The sequence below is a fragment of the Aptenodytes patagonicus genome, chromosome 1 (genome assembly GCF_965638725.1).
Source record: "Aptenodytes patagonicus chromosome 1, bAptPat1.pri.cur, whole genome shotgun sequence".
Lineage (NCBI taxonomy): Eukaryota > Metazoa > Chordata > Aves > Sphenisciformes > Spheniscidae > Aptenodytes > Aptenodytes patagonicus.
The window spans coordinates 138,182,995-138,205,710 of record NC_134949.1 but is presented as its reverse complement, the minus strand read 5'-3'; the positions used below and the strand labels follow the sequence as shown (position 1 = coordinate 138,205,710).

Genomic DNA, 22,716 nt, shown 5'->3' with positions numbered 1-22,716 from the left:
AATGTTGAGGCATTATTGGTAAATTGCATTCTGCTTGTTTAGTCAATAATTGTGTGTACAAACATGAAGTTTGCCATTTGCAGCTACATGAAAAACTAGACTTAATGGAGAGATACTAAGTATGCCTGTAAGTTGGGAAAGTGCTAGACAAGTCTTCCAGTTCAGGCAGTATGCAGGTACTACCCGTGTATCAAGCAGTTTGGTGTGTGAGTGACAGGGCATCCTGGTAATTAAATTATGCATTCTGATAACGAAATTTTTAAGAGCTTGCTGTCCACTGTTAGTGATCTAGATTAGCTGTATGCCAGCCAAACGTTCGTGGTCTCTGAGTGTGGAAAACGCTTTTAGATCATTCAGATATTAACTGGTTACTAATTGGCATAGATACTTCTCAGAATGTTCAGTGGTTTACTTTGAACAGCTCTGCCTTTACATCGCAGTCTTGCCATGAATTACAAGTTAAATGCAGTCTACGTAATTATTGATTAATTCTTTGGGTTTTTTTTTTTCCTTTTTAGCAGAAACGTGGTATATTCATTCTTTTCACAAATATTCTTATCCTTAGAATAAATATGAAAGGTTAGGGGAAAGAAAGAAGAAGAACAACTATGCATCCTGTGTAGCAGTCCTGAAACTGATATCGAACGGCTTGATGTACAGTAAAATAATGCAATTATCCTATGGCTAAACTATGCACCATTACATAATGAGTTTGTATTTACAAGTGCATTAATTCCAGCTGTAAGGTCGATCAGTACAGAAAGAAAAACATCCTTTTTTTTCCCTTGTGTCCTCATTAAAGGAAGTGCTGGTTGTTTGGTGGGTTTTTTTGTTTTCAGTCACTTGATGATTGTCTGTTTTAATATCCATCATTATCTAACTTCTTGCAGATAATCAAAGTTCTCTCTTGACACATTCTGCAGTCATGTCAGAATTTATGAAGTCAAGGGATTTTTCAGCCTGTGTTTTTCGTTATTGCTTTTATAACATTTGAATTAGGCAGCTGTGGCCTTGGGGAATTTTGTGGTTGCCTTTGCAATTGAAGGTATTCATTAATATGGTATTGTACCATAAATATTAAGATGTTATGCCTGCAAGACAAATCTTACTAAATTTGCCTTTCAGTTACTTTTTCTAATACTCTGATCCGTTGTGTGAAAGCCTAGAATGACATTTCAGATTACAATATTTGTATTTCTGACTGCTACTGAATGTGGTGAACAAACCAAATAAGTTTAACCTTTAATTTTTTTGTTTTTCTTACTTGACATAGAGGTGACTTAATTATCTTTGAACTCTCCAAATTTTTGTCTGGTTCAAAACCTAACTTAAATAAACATCCTCTACTCTAGATTGTCTGCTTTATTTCTCCTTTCCACTTTGTGTTATTTTGGGGAGGTTTCAAAGGGAGGCTTCCTGAAGCATTGTTTGAACAAGGGTGGAAGGTTCGATAGAGAAGACTCTCGGCGCATATGAAATCTTCTGTAAGTCGCTATCATCACGCTAGCAAGAAGCTAGCTGCAAAGTCCTCCTTTGCCTTCTGGAAAGTGCTTTGTTAATTAGTCAAAAGAAACTGGACTTTGATTACAGTGTGGAAGACTCTTCATCCAGTTTCTTTATAATACAGCAAAGGAGTGGTAGAGCAACATGTTGCCATGCTTCAGCCAATTTGGACTACGCGCTGCCGGTATCAGTGAAAAGGCTCTTACTGATGTCAGTGAGGTTGGGGGCAGGTCCAGCTGCCAGCCACATCTTGTGTGTTGACCTGGGAGAAAAACCTTATGACCCCTCTTAAACACCCTCTCATACTCTTCACCAAGCTTGTTTAAATGTCACCTTTTGTATATTTAAAATCGTTCACTGTACTGTTTTGTATGTGATTAAATTGTACCGTTATAAAATCGCCAACAGCTCAGTATCTGTAGTTTTTTAAACAGACTTTATTTTGGATTAGATATGCATCATATCTCCACTATGATATGCATCATGTCTCCGCTATGATATATTCAGCTTTTCAGCCTCGTAAGAAGCAACAGCAACAATAACAACAGAGTCCTTGGTTTGAGAGAAAATGATACTTTTATTATTTTTATTTAGTATTTTTCCTCACTTGATTATATTGCCTCCTTCATTCATCTAGAGACAATGCTATATTCTGTTTTCATCATTTATTATTAGAATTAATGAACTTACACTTTTTAATCATTAAATTTGAATAAAATACTAACTTGTTTGCTCTTCAGTTGCTTAGTTGTCTTTTAACTACGTGGGAACTGGGCATTCTTTGCAGCACTGTTAAAATGGATTCTGACTGGGTTTTCCTACAGAGTATGAATTACTCTGACATGAATTACTTCATGTCATGGTTGGTCTTATAAAAAGTTTATTTTATTGGAAACATTCTGGTCAATAAATTGTCATAACCTTGATCCAATATGAAAAATATATTAGCAGTAAAATCTGTTTACTGATGCAAATACTGTATAAAGATATTACCACTTAAAATTTTGTAATGGTTTTGCTTATATGTGTAAAAATTGTGTGTCTTTTTCTGGAGAAATGTTTCTCAAACTATATATTGCAGCTTCCAAGGGAGTTAATGAAAGGTTCAAAGAGTTTTAAAAAACATTAAAAAGAATTTTAGATAGTATATATCAAATATTAATTACACTAATTGTTTAGAGAGCAAAGCAAAAATAATATGCTGACCTACTGGGGGCACCCTCTCAGTTCCTTCAGGGTTGGGGGTGGGAAAAGCAGCAATAGATCTTGGCAGCAAGAGGGAGGTAGGGACTACAGGACAGAGCTAACTGGGGACAGGGCAGCTTCTGGAGGAGAGGGGAGTTAAGTGTCTATGTGCTGTCTGTCAGTACTTACAGGGACTTCTTATTTCCCTGTGTTAGTGAAACTGAGCTGCTGTAAGTAAAGACAGTTGGTTATCTGTTCCCTGGCCAACTGACAATTTGGGAAAGGGTCCATAAAGACTAATGATCCTGAAGGAGGATGGTGCATCCAAAATGTTTGAGAAACGGTACTCCAAAATATATTTAAATATGGATTTTGTGTCTGTCATTGTGGGTTAAGACTGATGCAGGGTCTTTTGTGGGACATTTTTTAGGCTATTCCAGTTTTAATATGTAACTTCTAAACTTTCTCTGTCAGGCTATTCCCATGGGTCAAGTATTTTTGGACCTGAAAACTTTGTAGTTTTATTGCTGTTTCAGCAATCCCACTTGCCCTGGCCAGCCTACCAAAAGGGACTGCAGCAGAAAAAAGCTCTAGTCCTTGGAAGAGAATTAGCTCAGTGATAATAACACTGATCTCCAAGGCACCCAATTCAGAAATACTTGAATGGAGTTCCTTGTGTTTTTCTGTTCAGTGTGCCTGCATATGGTCCACTGAATGGCTGCCATTGAACTGGAGAGCTACATGAGCCGATTTACTTGCCAGGTGCACAGATTGACTTGAACTGAACGGTTGAGGTCTCTCTAAATTGCAATGCAAAATGCCGTGTAGATGCACCATACCTGCAGGCCATGTTCTGAAGGCTCTCTTTTCAACCAGGAGGGCCCGAAGACTTTTAATTCTTTATAAAATGAAAGCTGAACTCCTACAGCAGAAGTTACAGCAACGCTCTCAGTGTGTTGAGCTACTACCAGGAGAGACCATTTGAATGCTTTTTACCGTGTAGCAGTTCTTACTGAGCTACTGATTTACCGGTTAAGCGGTGATAAATATATTTAAAAAAGAAAAAAGTGGTGACCTATTTTTAAATTTGGATTTCCCCTTTTTTCCTAGTTACACAGCTTTTCTGTTTTTGTGGAAATAAGCTGGAGACTTGACTTTGGCAATATCACCCAAATATGGAAAAGATATGAGACATCCTAGTATGTTTTGAGACAATCCTACAGGACTGTGCTTCCACTTGTACTAGATTGTATTACAGTTTCTATCCCCCTGGGAGCTCCGGGAGCCCGGGGAAGGTGTAGCTACATTGCCATCCTGTGAGATACCACAGTCATTCAGATTCTCACCAATTACACTGTGATTTCACCTCTGAAAATATCTGACATGGGAACAGTTTGAGGGAAACCTTTTACCTTCAGGTAGCTGGATAACTTGTGTTTTTCTGTGGTAGACTGAATACCATTTCTTCCTATTGCACTCACTGTTTTAACCACCTTGCCGAGCCAAAAGATGAACGAAAATATGCATTTGTCAAAGATGCAGAAACCCCAACTGATTTCCAGCATCTTCCAGCAAACTGTTCTGGAGGACAAACCGACCTGTGTGTCTGGGCTGTGTATTAGCAGGGACTGGTGAAGTGTGAAGTTATCCAATAGAGAATCCTCAGGCTTCAGCAGAATTGTTTTTTCAGAAATTAAGTCCGTATCATTAGTATTTAAATAGTTAAGCCCAGGTATTCCAGGCTGTAACACAAGGGAAATTCTTTACCTGTGTCCTCTAGTCTTCCAGCAGCCGGTCAGGACCACCAGAGGCTCATCAATCCGTTGTAAGTCCAAATCACTGTTATGCTTGAGCGTGATTTTCCGTATGTAACATAAACCATAAACTCCTATTGATTGCCACCAGTATAGTCTCTAGGGCCCCCTTTCCTCTTACCTACCTATTCATGCAGGTAAAGTAAACAGCTGTCTTCTTCCTCAAAGTGGAGAAGAGAAATCCATCTACCCAGCTTGTCTTCCTCTCGGTGCTCCTGCCAGTATGAGCCATGAACAACAGCCTGGACTTAACAAGTGTAAACAGGGTCTAGGTCACAAAATTCTTTTGGCTTACAATGAAAATTAATTCTACAAGCTACTCAGCAAGCCACAAAGTGTACTTGTCATAGAAGTGCAAGGTATCAGAAAGGAAATAACCAGTGTTGTATTAGTAAGGGGTTCAAAACCACCTATGGCTACAGTGTCACAGATGAAAATCTAACAGATAAGATTTTTGTTTCTCTGGAAGAGGGGTTTTTTGTTTTTTTTACCGTTTTGCCACCAACTTTATTCTTATTTTTGCAGACTTCTGTCTTCTTGTTTTTAGTGGTTGTAAAGTCTTTTACCTGTCTGGTTTTGTGTGTATGTCTTTCTCCCTCTCTTCCTGTAAATACTGGCAGTCTTTCATTGGCCTGGCTACAGAATACTCACGTTAACTCTAATGAGCAAGGAAAGAATTTAGCAGTATCACTGTTTACAGGAGATGGTTTTCTAACATTCAAAAAGAGAAAACTTGTGTCAGTTTTTAGCTGTTGCTCTAAAGGTGGACTTGCAAAGTTTTAACAAAAAAAATTTAAGCATACATTTTATTATGTTTGAGATAAATAACATCTAACACAGCTCTGTTCCTAAAACAAGGCAGTAACTGGCTAAAGGATGAGGTTTCCTAGGTGGCATGCATTATTCTTACATACAGACTGGAAAAAAGTAACGCAATGATGGGGGCTTTGCTTGATAAGCATAAATTCGAATGGCTCATTGCTAGCTTATGAAAGGGCAACATTTTGAAAAAGTTCCTGCTGTTGAACTCTTGGGGTTTTCTGCAGCATAGGCATAATGCTACAGTGTCAAGGTTAATATCTAGAAAATGAGAACTGATTATTCTGCACAGGAATGCCCTGTTGGTCTGTCATAAAGTATTCTTAATAGTGCTGGCAGAAGGATCTTTCTACGCACCCAGTCAGTCAGTATTTAGAGCCTCTCTGCCATCAATACAATATTGGAATGTTTGTGTCCTCCAGTAGTTATTTAGGTCAGAAATCATAGGTACGGTGAACTCTCTTTAATCCCACCACTTCTTTCTTCAAGGAGTTCACTTCCAAAAAGATGGAGGGGAAAGAACTCTTTCAAAGCAAAACTCAGCATTTGTTTAATTTTAGGGTATATGAAGATACTGTTGTACTTGCTGATTTGCCATTTTTCTTTTTCTTCTGCTTGAGTTCAGCTATCACACAAGCCAAGCAACATAAGGCTTTTGTTATTAGGCAGACACGTTATTAAGTAGACTAAAGCCATCAAAGTTTTCTTCTCATTTCATTTTTCTGCATCTGTATAGAGACTGTTAGAAAACCTTGCTGTAATTTCCAGCCCCACAGTGATTTAATAAACTCTTCAAATGGTTGGTCATTTTTTAGCTAGCCAAGATAGTTAAGTTGAGGAAGAAAAAGGGGTGCCTAATTCACAAGAGAGAGAGAGAGATGTGATTAAGAGGAAGGATCCTGTTTGGACTGGAATGATAGCTAGAATGCATGATTATTCTGCAAGGAGTGTACAATTTATTTACCTGTCAGTAAATGTTACTTTGTGAGGAGCGTGCCCAGGGGAGTGAAGAATAATAATAATAATCTCCAGTTTATTCTGTCTCATAGTGTGTGTGCTCTGAGGACGCAGTACCTGATTTTACAGCATCTGCAGACATAAACTGAAGCTTTTACAGTTAATTCTTAAGCTGTAGAGCAGATGGAGGGAGATGACATTCAATTTAATGCCTACTTATGCACCTTTTACTGTAAACACTAGACTTTTTCTTTACAGTGTTAGTTTAGTTAAGGAATTCACTGGATTCTGTACGTTATTTACTCATTAAGATTTCACCAGTGGCTGTACTGATTACTATTTTTATGGGCATTGGCAATAGTTGTGCTGTGCAAAAGGGAAAAAGATGTAATCAGAGGAGTCAATTTTATAAGCACAATACATGTCCATTCCTAGATCCTTAGCATGAGTGTTTTTCCAGTCAGTTTAAAAGCACACAAAACATTACAACTGTTAACTATTTCTTTAACTTTCTGAACTATAGAATGTTTATAGCTTTTTCAAATAAAAATGTATAATATATAAGGATAATCTTGATTATTTCTCTCTCTCTTTTGAACCAGCCTCTTATTCCTAGAAGTCCTACAAGCAGTGTTGCTACGCCATCCAGTACTATCAGCACACCTACAAAAAGAGACAGCTCTGCCCTTCAGGATCTCTACATACCCCCTCCTCCAACAGAACCTTATGTTCCAAGGTAAAAAAGATCATTTCAGGTACAATTCAATGTAAAAAATATTTGTAAAGTAACTGACCATTCTGTTCCTACCCGTTTATCAGCCTGCCCTGTGGGATTAGGCTGATAAGACTTAACATTTTGCAGGTGAACTGGTTATTAAGGGTAGACATGCTGAATCAGATCCACAATGATCTGAATCAGTGTCTTGTCTGCAAAACAGACAGTAGCCTTTAGAAAAGAAGGTTCGGTACCCTATTTTCTCAAATATGGGATAATCTATTGTCTGTAACAGTCTCATCCTATTTCAGAAGAGCAAAAATTATCTGAAACCCTGAATCTATAACTAGGACAAGAGTTCGTATCTGTCCCCTTGCCTAATAACCATGATACAACAAGGGAGGCTGAGCTACAAGCAAGAAACTTTCAACTTCAACAAAGAGCACTGTTTTATTCTGCCATAGTGTTTTGTTTTTTCATAGAATCATAGAATCATAGAATAGTTTGGGTTGGAAGGGACCTCTAAAGGTCATCGAGTCCAACCCTCCTGCTGTGGGCAGGGACATCTTCAACTAGATCAGGTTGCTCAGAGCCCCGTCCAACCTGACCTTGAATGTTTCCAGGGATGGGGCATCCACCACCTCTCTGGGCAACCTGTCCCAGTGTTTCACCACCCTCAGCGTAAAAAACATCTTCCTTCTATCTAGTCTAAATCTACCCCCCTTTAGTTTAAAGCCATTCCCCCTTGTCCTGTCGCAACAGGCCTTGCTAAAAAGTTTGCCGCCATCTTTCTTATAAGCCCCCTTTCAGTACTGAGAGGCTGCAATAAGGTCTCCCCAAAGCCTTCTCTTCTCTAGGCTGAACAACCCCAACTCTCTCAGCCTTTCTTCAGAGGAGAGGTGTTCCATCCCCCTGATCATTTTCACGGCCCTCCTCTGGACCCGCTCCAACAGGTCCGTGTCTTTCTTATGCTGAGGGCTCCAGAGCTGGACGCAGTACTCCAGGTGGGGTCTCCCCAGAGCGGAGCAGAGGGGCAGCACCACCTCCCTCGACCTGCTGGCCATGCTTCTTTTGATGAAGCCCAGGGTACGATTGGCCTTCTGGGCTGCGAGCATCCATTGCTGGCTCATGTCCAGCTTTTCATCCACCAGTACCCCCCAGTCCTTCTCGGCAGGGCTGCTTTCAATCCCTTCATCCCCCAACCTGTTTTAGATATATTTGATTTGATAGTGTTAGAGCAAATTTCAGGATTGCATTTTAGTGTGGCCATTCTGCCTGATTCTGCAGTGACCATGCTGTTCCTTGTAAATATATCTGCTACTCTGACCTTCCACCTGGAACAGGCATTTCCATCTCTCCCAGGTCTCTGGGCTTGCTGAGCCAGAAAAGGAGCAGATCCTCCTTGCAGATTCATCACCCTACCCTCACACGACCTCAGATGATTCAGTATAATTCCATAACGTACACAGATGTTGCTTTCCTAAAATTCTGAGAGAATTACAGCCTATAAATAATATGGAGGTAGCTACCCAGAGTTCTAGGAATGTATTTAAGAGGAATCAGTATTTTTAAAGCTTCCGTATTCTTAGACACAGGCTATCATATGTCCAGTCAATGTATTTTGAAATTACTTCTTGCTTTTCTTTTAGTTAACATTCTTGGAAAGGTTGTAAGGGCAGCATGTCGTTTCTTGTACCTGAGTTTCCTGTAGCTGAGTTTTTCTTAGACTTTCTTATCAGTAACTCTTCTAACCAATTAGGAAGATGCATGACCTGATACTGACAAGACTTTCCTGGGGGTTATCCAAGAGTGAGGTATATGGCAAATTAAATTGCCTAGTGGGGAGGAGAAGTTGCGATTCTATGATAAATTCTTACTCTTCAGAGATATGAAAAACCTTCCAGGGCAAAAGAGTGACTTTCCACTTCATCATTTAGATGATGTCACAAGCCTTTTGTGAAGCCGTAAGCTGAGTCCCATGTTCCTTCCTCATTCCTGCCTCATCTGTTACCTGGCTTGGTTTTTATTTCTTGAAAAAAAATTATTGCCATTTTATTTCAAATGTGACACATATAATGCAGTTGAACCTGCTAACACAATTAGTCTAGTATCTGTCTTAAAGTGACAAAGAGACAAACAGAATGCGTAGTCTAGTTCACTTTTTTTTTCTTCTAATTAAATAAAAACATTGTCAGTTATGACACTTGAATTTTTCATAGGGATTGAATGTCTCTTTTATCTCTCTGATAACAGTATTTTGTTATGTCTATAAATATTTTAAGGACATGGTTTTCAGAAAATCCACAGAAAAAATCAAGTATTTAATTCTAACCCATTAATGTAAAAAAGCTGCAAACGCCAACCAAAACATAGTCTTAGGTTTCTCTTTGAATGCAGTAGTTATATAGTAAAGACCTGTTGCTCCTGAAATTGAAACTGTACTATCTTAAAAGAACTAGTGCCTTTGTACTGCTGCTGATCGTGTTTACCACCGCAAAAATACTTCTATTTGATAAGAAGTGCATCCCCTTTTTTGAGGTATTTTTAGCGAATATTCACTGCTTAGCAGTTTTTTAGTTCTGCTCTAGAAATCAAGATCTTCAAAACGCATTTTGATTATTTATTAATAACATTTCTTAAATCATGATGCGAATGCAGTAGTTTGGACCAATTCTGATTAAATCTTATAATACATATTAGTACAAGCTGTAATCTTACAGAGAGATTAAGCTATGTACATTTGAATTTTTTTTATCAGCTTAATCCTAATGGACTATACTTCATTTCACAAACCTGTCACATAGTGTACAGTGTTTCTGAATAATTTGTTTTGTCATTTCATCAGGTTTTTTTGGTCCATGATTAACTATATTTAAGCATGTCTTTATATTGGGTATTATCAAACTGTTCAGCATCTGTTTCTCAGTTTGTTGTTGCCGTTCCAAGGAAAAAAAACAACCAAACCAACCCTCCTTTTGTTACTGGAATAGAGTAAAAGACTTGATATTTTGATGTAAATTGTAAAACCCTGAAGCTACGCCGCCTTGGTGACGATACCCACAGATAATACAGCTGCTGACATAACCGCACACGGATGGTATGAGAAAGAGGGACCGACACTTTCCGTGTGCCAGTTACTTTGAAGTGCTGGTCGTAAGGTAGTGCCTGCTCAAATTTGTCGAATACCTTTGGGGGTGAGAACTGAAGCCCTCCTCTCCAGAGGGCTGTGGCAAAGGGTGTTTGCCTTGTGGCTCTGTACTTCTCTCCATGCTCGCAGTAAAGATCCCTCCAGCTCAGGCTGCCCTCCTTATCGCGGAGGCTTCTTTGTGGCAGCCCCTGATAGTAGCTGCAGCACCGATTAGCACATGGCTGTTTTATGTCAGTCTCCATCGTGTTACCTGCCGCAGTCCACCAGCACTGTCACCACAGAAAGTCTTTCCGTGACTGGAGATGAGCTCATAGCCCCGGTGGGGCTGCACCAGCCCCCCTCGCTAAGCCAACACCATCCCTGCTCTGGGAAAGCAGACTGGCAAAGCAAGTGTAGTAGTCAGTGCAGGTTTGTGGTGCTGCACTGTCACAGCCAAGGCAGGATGGCCCTTTCTCATCCTCCATGACTGCCTAGATCACACGAGGAGGCTTTGCTTCATCCTCAGATGGAGTCTCAGGGTGCCAAGGGAAGTATGGGTCAGCATGCTGGCCAGCTTGAAACTCACATGGCAGTCCAGAGGGGCAGAAGCACTCCAACGAGGGCATGAGGCCCCAGCTTATCTCTTGGCTGCCTCCCATGCATTTTGCTGCCCAAAATTACTGTCTGATTAGGTCTTTTGCAGCCATCTCCGGGCGCAGTCCTACCAGCAGGTTTACTGAGCCCTGCTTCATCTAGTGCAAGGAGAGGGCTCCTACTCCAGGCACAGCTTGCTCTCGTTTGATGCCTTTGAGTAGTTTGCATTTTCAGAAAGTGGGGCGGGGGTGCGGGGAAGGAAAAAGCAATCATCTTGGGGATCTGTACACAAACTGTGAAGTGCCTGCCTTGGAATGCATTGCTGTCCTGGCATAGCAGCTCATGATCAGGTGCTACGCACCCTATTTGGTACTGCATGGATGTGCCTATACAACTTCTAGGCCTGAATTGATCGTGCAAGACTATGTCAATTGTCTGCACATCATCGGTCCCTGGTTCTTCTTGCTCTGGGGTTAGTTTGTAAGGAACCAGTTTGAATTTGTCCATGCTTGCCATATAGCCATGCCTTAAAACTATCATCTGATGTATTTAAAAATGCAAGTATAAAAAAGTAAGGTCAACATTATTTCTCTGCCCTAAATCACAAAATGCTAGGTAGATTCCAAAAAACAAGAAAAAAAAAGTAGCTGCACGTCAGCTTTATTTCTATGATTCTTTTCAAGAGAAACCAGTAAGATGGATACAGTCTGTAAAAGAATTGAATAAGCAGAGATGTGTGAGATAACTGGCACATACATGCACACATATGCATATATGATGTGTGATCCTGATGCTGGTCGATGGCATCTATTTCCTGCTTGTATGAAATACTGACATAGTCCCATGTTTATTGAAATATTCACAGTAAAAAAAAAAATCTGTCTTATCCCAATATATTAAAATCCTCTCTTGTTTACTAAAGGGATGAAAAGGGAAATCTCCCATGTGATGATGTTGGCAGACATATAGTGGGCAAGCCGGTTCATACAGGATCCGAATCTCCAAACTCATTTCTTGACCAGGAATATCGGAAACGCTTTAATGTGGTTGAAGAAGATGCAGTTTTATACTGCTATGAATATGAGAAAGGAAGAACAAGTGGTCCTGGAAGGAGAGAGAGCACACCAACATATGGTATGGCATTGATCTAATAAGGATAATCACCATTTGTTGATTTTAGGATTTTTGTGCATCTGCTTTTGTTTTTAAGCATGAAAATATTTTCAGTGGCTATGATTTTGCTAAGAATTCTGTACTACTTTAGTCCAATTTCAACATAAGAGCTTATTCTGTGCAAGAAAAAATGAATTACTTACTATGCTAGGGAAGGCAAGTCCAGTTTTATAGTGATTATTTTTCTGAATATAAGTTCTATAATTTTGTTATCAGCTTAATTTTCCAGATTATGCTTCAGTATCATTTTATCAAAAAAGCCCTGGCAGAAGCCCATATATTTTTACTAAAAATACAGGACGGAATTGTTCTCCCAGTATAAGGGCAAGACTTGCATAGGTTTAGGAATTCAGCATTAGAAAAATGTACCTAGGTATAATAGTTTTAAAGATCAAAACCACTTCAGATTTACCAAGAGATGACATGCTGCTTTCATGCTGCGCTGCTCTCTAAAACTCTTTAATTTTTCTTTAGTCCCAGAAATGAAGTATGACTGATGATAGTATGCTTTTTTTTGTAATACTGCGTTAACGTCCTGTAACTTCCTATATGGGAAGTGATGACTTTCTATATATAGCAGTTCCTCTTTATTTGAGGTTATATGTTGTCTAAGAAAGGATTTTGCATGTAAACACACACGTGTGTTCATGTTACTTCCACATCTTGGATTTTGACTTACTGTTTCTGAGTTCTCACCCTACATTTCTGGTGAGAATTTTGCTCCTCAAACCTTTATGCTCCAGGTTATTTTCCCTTGAATCTGTTGGAACTCTTCCTTTAGCTAGTATTGTAACTCGTTTCAGCTTTGGACTGGGAGAATTGGTTTTCTGTTGCCAAGTATAAAATTGTGCAGTCATAGAGTTGTTAGGATATAGAAGAAAATGAAGAGGAAATCTCATGTTTAAGAAAGATATTTTGAATACTATGATACTAGCTGAACACACACTTGAATATTTTTTCACCCTGCTTGCTATGTTATTTCAATTTTTAAACTGAGCACAAGTTCTATGTTGGAGTTGTTATAGTAATCCTGACATCATATCCCTTTGAGAAGAAGATAGACTTAATTTATGAGGAAGTGTAGATTTAGTACATCATGCAGCCAAGCTCCAAAATCACCTGGGAACCTTGATATAAATTGAGCTTGAGCTGTATGAAGTATCCTCAGGACCTGGAACGTTGTGCTTGCACAACATTGAAGGATGCATTTTCATCAAATGCACCCTTTCTACACAACTACACAATCCTGCTGCAAAATCCCCAGTATCCTTTTGATTTCAAAGTGTTTTCAGGTGTTTTCTAACCATGCCCATAGTGTACAAAATAACTGCTAAGTTTTCAAAGCGGATATATCAATTTTATTATTGCAGTATTTCAACTATTACAATTGGTGGATGCAGTCAGTTCCATTAACAGAGACGTACTCTCTCCTCCAGATGTTAAATCTTAATACTGGTGGTCTAGAGTGAAGAATAACACATTTCTTCTTCAAGGACTGCTGAATCCGTTATTTTGTTACAGGATAGCTTTTTTAGCCTTTTTTTCTGTTAGCAGAAAGGGTTATAAATACATGGATCAAAGACTGCACTGAAAATCAGTCATTATTTAACACATTTGTTATACAGCCTTTCACTTTTGATCTCACTTCTTTTTTAATGAATTCACACCATCAAGTCCATTTTCATTTAAGTGTATTTTCTAAAAATATTACCATTTCAGCATTATATTCTGAAGTTTCCCACATGGCATTTGTTAGCATAAGATTTGTGGCTAGGCATGACCTTAGGATTTCACAGAAATCTGGAAAATGACAATAACGCTCTTCTGGCTTATGGTGAACCATTAAAGAAGGTCAAACAGAGTTCCAAGGCCTAGAGAAATAATTGTTTTCAGCATCATTAATTATGTGGTGGTGTTAATTTTTTAAAAATATTTCTCAGGCCTCCTTTGTGAGAGGTTAATAGGGCCCTCTATAATTTCTTTATTGGAATCTTTTGACATTTTTTGACAATGTTAACAAAGAGATTTCTCTTTCATGCTCTTACTGGCTTCCAGCTGTTGTATAATTGTTGCTAATTGGCCTCGGAAAGCTTCTGTTCACATCCCAAGGAAGAAATTTTCCTGAGTGTAGTCACCAGGGAAAAGAGAGTTAGGGAATCTGTGGGGGTTAACAAGAAGGAGATTAGCAGAGGTAGCAGGCAAAGGAAACTTGAGTTTAAGGAAAGAAACAAATTTGGTCATTGCAGTTTTACTGCCAGATACAAAAAACATGCACTTTGAACAGCTAGAGGTTTTGTAGAAAATTTGTTATGGCTATAGCTTTTGATAGCAACCAGACTTCACATGATTTTGTAGCTTTTGGATCTCTTTAAGTGTGCAGGTCCTTTCAGTAAGATACTGTGAGTTCAGCCTTACAAAGAAGAGAAAGTTGTATTTCTAGACAAAGTAACAGTTGAAAGTTACTTGTGATCAAGTAAACGTGAGCCAAATACATCCCCACTCAGGAAATGATTTCTTATCTGCGTGCTCCAAATCTCACCGGCTTCAATCAGACTTAAATATGTGTCCATAAATAGTAAAACAAATGATAAATAAAAAATTAAATATATATGTTGCATTTCCTGAGCAATGATGTATTTGTGACCTGATCCTGGGGTCTGTGCAGAACATACACCTTTTTTTGTCAATTTTTTAAAAAGACAATACAACCTTTTACCATTATGCTGCCTGCATGGTATTGGTGTATTTCCCATGGATACCATACTTCAATAGGTAGATAGACATGTTTGAATATTTGTTTTCATTATAAACACATCTTTCTTTTTCAGTGTATCATGGATTTAACCTCAAAAATGTGGAATAAGACCGATCACCTTTATGTAGGGGTTTTCTGCTAAAATAATTAACAAGACTTCTGAAGTTTTTACTTTAAGCTCTGCTACTTTTAAAAACAAATTATTTTCCCACTTTTTGGTTTTGTGACCAGTAGATCAATTCAAAAAAGAGCGAGGGCTGACCTTGTTGTGGAAACATTTTGTTTTCAGTCTGCCAGGTATTGTGCCATATGCTATGCTACTCTATGTTTTATTTCAATGTACTATTTAACTTGCTGAAAACTTCAGACCACTTTAAGTAACCCCACTAAGTTGCATAGCACACTTCCACTGAATTTCCAACTATATTAGTGGAATCCTTAAGCAGAAATCATAGTTCACAGCATTTTTAAAATCAATTCAGCAGCTTCCAAATCCAAATTTAAAAGATACAATAGTCTTCAGCTTTTCTGTCTCTTGCTGTCTGAAATCAAACTGAATTTACCAATAGTAATGTGCTTTGCTTTCTGTGGATGAAATGCTACAAAAGAAATTACACGTAGAGATTCTCTGCTTCCTTTCTTACTCAGTCACTGATGGATCTTTTAAGCCCACCAGCAAAGATGCTATTTGTGAAGGTACTTTAATGATGTGGACACGTTTCTGTTACCAACAATTCACATACGCTTTAAAACAGTTCTCTCCATGTGTGTGCCAGGGGCTTCCAGAATAGTAAATAGATATTGTTCAGTGAAAACTAAAGTAATTTGAATGCGTTTGTCAGTCTCAAATGTCAGTCCACTGACGATTTTGTAGGGCACTGGATTTATTTTCTAAACTTTAGAAAATCCATTAAATACTTAGCTGCTTCTTGTCTGTTAAAGAAAACAGAACTCCTATCTTAACCTCTTGTTCAGAGGCGATGCTGGATCCTCTTTCATAAGCAACCCTGTAGAATAGCAGCTTAGCACATAATTTGTTCTTTCTTCTAAAGAATGTTAGTTTAATGCTGCCTTATGGTGCATGATCTCAATTTTTTCCTCTGTTTCCAGGGAAACTAAGGCCTATTTCTATGCCAGTAGAATATAACTGGGTGGGGGATTATGAAGACCCCAATAAAATAAAAAGAGATAGTAGGAGAGGTAAGTGATCTGAACACACATCTTGTACAAGGCATTATGGGTTTTATCATGCTTTAAGCTATATATTTCAACCTCATTTTGCTCCTTGCTTAGCTATATATTTTCGTGAACCTGTTTTGGGTTCTTTCATTATGCATACTTAATTTTTTGCAGCGCCTCTATTAGGATTGAGGAAGTTGCTCAGCCAGGCAAAAGAAAATCATGACTGCAAAGCCCTGCAGTTTGTCTTAACTTTATATTGGCATTTCATTGATTCAGCTGTATTATCCAGTCCATTTTGAAACTGGCCTTAATTTTATAATACTAGAGGACAAATGTGTGGTTATTACTGATAAATATTGTTATGCTTAAATGAGAATTATATATCACATTTCTTTGTCTTCATGAGGTTTTTTTGGATGGAAAACATTCTAGATCAGCATGGGATTCACCTCAAAATCATCGAGGATAAGTTCTTCAAAATTCTGGTTTGTGAGGCTCAGATACGTAACTTCACATACAAAATGATAACCTCTGAGATGGCTATTATTGCCCAGGAAAAAGATGTTAGTAATGATAAATATTTCCATGAAAATATTAACTAAATGTTCAGTAGTGATCAAAAAAAGAAACATTGTTAGGAATTATTAGGAAAAGAATACAAGACAAATTAAGAAGCATTCTTATGCTGCTGTCTAAGTTCTTGCTCATGCTGGGTGTGTGTGCAGTTCTGGTCTCTTCACCTCTTAAGAAAAATACAGTAGAATTGAAGAGAAGGTTTAGGAGACAACAAAAATGATCAGATGTGTGGAGTGGCTTCCAAACCAGGGTCAATTCGGTAGGCTGGCCATCATCAGTTTGGGAGAATTTAGGCAGGACATAAGAAAGGTTTATAAAATCTTGTGTGGACTGAAGTAAGGAAATAGGTTTGCCACTGTTTTTTCCGAAACAAGACCCGAGAGACATCAAATGTCTCCGTCGAGTGCTGGTTAAAAAGAAAAAGAGTTGGCTCCTCATGCAGTTTAGGTTCAAGCTAAGGAACGTGTTGCCACAGGAGGTTGTGGGTACTAAAAGTTCACATTAACCCAAGGAAAGACCGGACAAGTTCATGAAAGACAAATCTGCTGAGGTTTCCTAAATTCACAAAAGTTGCTTCTGTCTCAGGGTGTCCCTCAGCTACAAGCTGGTAGATGCTGGAAGGGTATTTGGGGAAATTATGGATGATACGGTGAACGATCTCAAATGAAAGTTCAAAGCAAATTACTTTTAAATGTATGGCACCACAGTCATTTGTATTCGTTAGGATCTTGTTTAAAAAAAAGATTACAGATATGATCGTAAGTGTATCACTGCTCATTTTTTGAAAACTCCAAGACAAAATTTATTGATGTGGGACTTCTTTTATGTTCTGTTCCTTTTACTGTCAAAGATACCAGAAAACTGCAAGAATCGTGAATTTTCCCTACCAAAAGATTGCTTTCTTCTTATATCCAGACCAACAAAGCAAATGGGTTTTGTTAATGAAATAGTCTTGAAGAGTTAAAATTGACAGTAGATCTTAGCAAAAATATTATATATTTTGGATGCAGGATTAACATACATACAACAATTCACAATGATGTTTTGCATTGCTTTTCTTTCAACAGAAAATTCATTGCTTCGCTATATGAGCAATGAGAAAATAGGTCAAGAAGACTACATGTTTCAAAGGAATAGCAAAAAGGATACTGGGAAAAAGTCCAAAAAGAAGGGAGACAAGAGTAGTAGTCCAAGTCATTACTCGCTGTTGCCTAGTTTACAAATGGACTCATTGAGACAAGAAGTCATGGGCACGCCTGGACCAGAAACTGCTTTGTACCACGTGAGTAAAAATAATATTAACAAAAGTTGTTGCTCTGTGCTTATGATGAGAGACTTGTCTTGTTCTTAAAGTGGTGTTGAAACCTTTTTTGGACTGCTGCTGTTGCACTGATTCCTATTCTTTGGACAATAACTAGATCACAAAGAAATATTTTAGAATTCTTTATTTTGCTGTTACAAATGTGGGATGGACACCAGTTTTATCTCCTTTAACTAGAAGATGTCACGTTTGAAATGGAGTGTGGCATCTCTGCCGTGACTTATTTGCTACTGATGGAAAGGGAAGAAGCAGCAGTTTCCAGACTGACTAGAAACCTTCTTTCCAGCATCTATGTCACTGCAATATGCTAAGTCATATCGGACAACCCCTTTACTACAGGTACTTCAAAGGCCTGATAATGGCAGGAAAACTTGTGGGAGGCATTTGTTTTTCCTTTGAGGTAAGGGGAGCCCTAGTGCCTGTAACTGTTTTTAACATATAGCCCTCAATAGCTCAAGTAAATGTGAAGGAAGGGATTCTGCTGAATAGGGTGTAGAAGGAAAATTGCAGTAACTTGCTAGTTTTTAAATGTGTCAAGAAAATGGAGTTAGAAGATCACAACATATTTTAGATATGGTATCGCATTCACCCCATAAAAGTATTTACATTTTAGATCTCAGTAAAAGATGTCATTGTAGAGGAATATACACACAGTAACTGTACAGCAAAACAATAGAAATAATTGAAATTATCTTCATATACTAACAAGGAGTATGTAATTTAGATTACCAGTGTCTAAGGGAGATGGTAGCGTGGGCTTGTCAGGAAGTCTGCTATGAAAAACTGGCAGGTAGAACTTCACTGAACCTTTAAGAGACAAGTAACTTGGTTTCCTGTTGTAAAACATCACTACGGAGTATCACATTACAATTGGTGTAGATTAATTGAAACTAATGGAGCCTTTGCATCCTTTTACACCATCTGAGTGCTTGGTCCGCTGGCTTCTAAAACTCCTTAGTGTGCTGCAGTGTATAGGTGAGTGATAAATTTCAGAGAAGATGTCATTTAGTATTAAAAGTAAGTGCTTGTGGTGCACTTCAATTAAATCAGGTCCCCAGATTCAAGAACTGCTGTTCCCTTTCTTTTTCATTTGTAGTAATTTAGGTATGATGATAAACATTTTTTCTTACATTATTGCTTCCAACTTTAGTTTTACGCTCTTTTTGTAAGTTGGAAATCTGATAGTGGGGAGATTTCCATTTGCAAAGGCAGACTGATATATAGTGTTCCACTAATACATGAAGCCAGGGAGGTTGCAGGTGTCCCCAAACTGTCGTCTTTGTAATGTCTGCAGTCTTTCCTAGAAGGAATCTAATCAGTGCAAGAGCCCTTGAAATCGAATATTTACAAAACAAAATAGAAAAGTTATTTGTGTAATGGAGGACTTTCCACTCTGTAAAGAACAGTGTGGTAAATCTGCAACACTTTCCATGTATTGAGAGAATACTCATCTCTCAATAACATTTCTTTGTTAGTATACATCAAATTCCTGACACTGTGCAGTGAGAAAAACTTTTTTTTTTAAGGTGCCATCTTTGTTTTTCCTTGGTTTCCTCTATTATCCCTTATGCCTAGTTTCCAAATTGTGTACAAAAAGAAATGATGTACACGGGAAGTGGAAGATTCTTCAGAATTCTGGTGTGGAAGTTAATGAGCAACAGCAAACTTAGAATTGACAACCGGCATTTTTCATGTAGTTTGGATACCCGTCCAAAAAACACCTGAACTGTTAACACCACAAATTCCACCAGTGTCTGCTGATTCTATTTGTGCATCATTACCATTAAAGGATGCCTCTCTCTGTAATGCCATTAAATCTTCAGCATCTTTTTTGGAAGTTTAGTGGGAGCTTATTTATTTATAAAAATAAATAAAGGTTATTTGTTCTTCAGAATACAAATCAGTATTGATCTGCTAACTGGCTTTGAAGCAAAATGCATGAAATAAACAGAAAGACGAAGCCTGAGCCATTGATTTGTCCCTGGGGAAATGGGAAGGAGCCCTTCACAAAGCCTTTACAGCCCTCTGCAGCTGATTATTGCTGGTCCTATCGCTGGAAGCCACCTGGCTGCCACTGTGCAGTACGATACAGTTCCCTTTTTGTGGTGACACCACCCAAGCATACCGGCTTATGAAACACTAATCTAGTTTGCAGATAGGGCTATATGTCTTTGCCACATAGCAGAGCCAGAGGTTTTGTAATAAATTGGACAGAACTTTTCTTAAAATCTTAAATAAACAGCACTGTGAGCAGATAAAGAACAGGGGAATACAGATAAAACACAAGGAACTCATGTTAATAAAACTGCAGTACGGTTTTATTAAACTATAGATAACAAATAGGACAATGGAAACACTTTATGCTCAAATTGCAAATTGCATCTTAAAGTGCACTAAAAAGTGGCTGTCCTATTAGAAACTATTTTTTACAAGCATCAGCTAGGCAGTTTTCACAAAGACTTCGGATTATCTGTAAATGGGAGCCTCTGGATGAGCATGAGTTCAGCGCAGAGGAACGGCGGTAGCTCTAAAAACTGCACTAATAGTAGTGAAAGCAACTGGGGTTTTTGATTTGGGTTTTTGTTTGGTTTTGTTTTGGTTTTTTTTTAAGAAGTCGATTTTTTCATCATACTAGAATACCAGATGAAGAGAGAATACTGTGACTCTCTGCACTGCATACCACAAGCCGGTGGATTTTCCTGAAGTAAAGTGCAGCTCCTACCAGGTGGCTGTAGTTGAACTTGTACCTATAGTGCCTCAATTGATTGTATTAGATCCCGGTACTCCACCAGATACTCCATCAGGCTTGTTAAGTAGTTCCAATCCCTGGTTGCTCTTGTTGTTAAAAGTTTTCACCTGTTAGCCTGTGTTTACCTGGTTTCTATGTCCAGCCTTACTTCTAAATGTACCTTTATCCTCTAGGTTTAAAGGTATTTTGTTACCAAATCTTATCTCCCAATACAGGAATTTACAGGTTATAATCAAATCACTTTGTAGCCTTCTCTTGCTTAAAAGAAATAGAATGAGCATCCTGGGTTTGTCATCAGAGTGTGTTTTCATATCCTTTCATCATTCTCATAATTCTTTCAACTCCTTGTATTTAATCCTAAAGTATCCTGAGTATCCTAAGCATCCTTCCTAAAAGTATGTATGCCAGAACAGGACGTAAATTTCCAGGAGCTGGATAGAAAGGTAATACAACCTTTCTATTCCTGTTCACTACCTCTCTATTTAACTATTTAAAGGACCGTTTACGCATTTTAACCATAGACTTGGAGTGGGAGTATGTTTATTACTTGGTTTTGGTTTTATTTTTTCTGTAATGTCACTTTTCCAAATCACTGATTTGCAAGACTGGTATTCCCAGTCTAGTAATTTGTATGTTGCATTCTTTGTTCTTAAGTATGTAACACTGTGTATGGTTGGCCATGTTGAAACATACGACTTCTTGGGTATGCTTGATGAATAATGTATGTCTCTGAAGCAACCTTAAGTATGAAATACCAGAAAGTAAGGGCTCTGGGCCCTCAGATTGGGCCCCCGTGATTCCCAAGTCCATAACATGGAGTTTTGAAGCTCCAGGAATCCAGGGTCTGCTGTGGAATGGAAGTACCGAAACCCTTGTTTTGAAATTATCTTTTTAATATGCATATTCTGTGAAATAAAAAAATCCCCGCACATTTAATGTCTTTATTTTTTTGTCTATTTTCTCTTCCCTTTTTTCTGAATTCCCTGGAATAGAAACCATGCTGCTCACTCAGCATTCAGGTCTCGTGTCATTCACAGGTCTTTGATTCTGTGTTACCTTTATTCAATGATGTTTTCATTCTCTTTTGAGTCCATTGATATAAATGTTAAATAATTTTGGACTGAGAATGCATCCCACTAGTTAATGATGAATACCCCTTACAATTCCAGGCCTCTTTCCTTTTGAATTTTGCAGCCATTGACATGTGCAGGTTGATTACCTTTTTACTGTGAAGGTTTTCTGCAGAAAAGCAGCTTTTACAATTATGCTGATTTCAACTCCTTGCTTCTACTGCTTTTATACATGGCTCTATAGAAAAGAAAAATCTCTGATCAAAAAACTACACTGATGAATTAAATTACCAGAACAGAAATGGTATGTTTTTGTCCTGTAAACAAAGTGGATGGCGTTAAAAAATTACTATGGTAATTCAGAAGTGCGTGGTTGTTGCTTATTTGCTAAAAGTTATTTTGAAAAATGCCAACAGATTCAAATTGTTATATTCTGAAGAGATCACAAGAATGTGGCGGTCTAGCATTTTCCTGACTGTCAGTATACTAAATTTGCATAAAATCACTGGTTTTAACAATTTTGTTTATATCGTTGACCTGCCATTACAATCAAAAACTGTGTGGTCAAGGGAGTATTTCAGTTATGGCCTTGAAAAGTGAACAACGTTTACTTGTGTCCACTGAACATAACTGATGTGATAGCTGATATAGTAGCAAAAGAAAAACTAATTTGTGTTATGTCTGTGAAGTAATCATCTCTTGTATCCACTTATGGTATTTTTTTAATCCTCACATACAAAGTCTCTTCACCACTTTGCTTTGTTTTGTTTCCTGTTTCAGAAAGCGTTTCCAATGTAGGTTGATTTCTAGCCAAGTTGTTGTTTTTGCATTCTATTTTTCTTCCTCGGTATTGCAAAAGAAATACCAACACAGAGTGTTAATGTTTTTATTAAGCCAAGGCAAACTGTTTGAGCTGTTGCTAATCTAGTGTGCAAGCAGGTGTTCAATGTGATCTATTACTGTAGGTATAAAATGGTGCAGTTAAAATTGTCTTGGACCTTTGGGGCACAAGAGATGAAAGCTCTGACACACGATTATAGTTTTTTAAGTTCATTATATTATTCTGTATAGGAATTTCCTTGGTACGTTGTGCTTTGTTTTCTTTGCAGGAAAATAATGTGGTTATTTAGGAGGGAGATAGTGTCATGGGTCAAAAGAAGTTCCGCATCAGGTTAA

General features: G+C 38.1%; 1 protein-coding gene across 7 annotated transcripts in view; it reads left to right on the top strand.

Annotated features, from left to right (window-relative positions):
- The window catches only part of CNKSR2 (connector enhancer of kinase suppressor of Ras 2), a 235,770-nt gene that overhangs the window by 133,522 nt on the left and 79,532 nt on the right, over positions 1-22,716 (top strand). For 5 of the 7 annotated variants that reach the window (XM_076356481.1, XM_076356466.1, XM_076356460.1 and 2 more), the window contains 4 exons: positions 6,881-7,014; positions 11,637-11,848; positions 15,753-15,842; positions 17,468-17,682. In XM_076356481.1, coding sequence (XP_076212596.1) covers positions 6,881-7,014; positions 11,637-11,848; positions 15,753-15,842; positions 17,468-17,682 — 651 coding nt within the window. The remainder of the gene's footprint in view (positions 1-6,880; positions 7,015-11,636; positions 11,849-15,752; positions 15,843-17,467; positions 17,683-22,716) is intronic. The other 2 variants (XM_076356473.1, XM_076356455.1) reach the window with 1 other exon arrangement.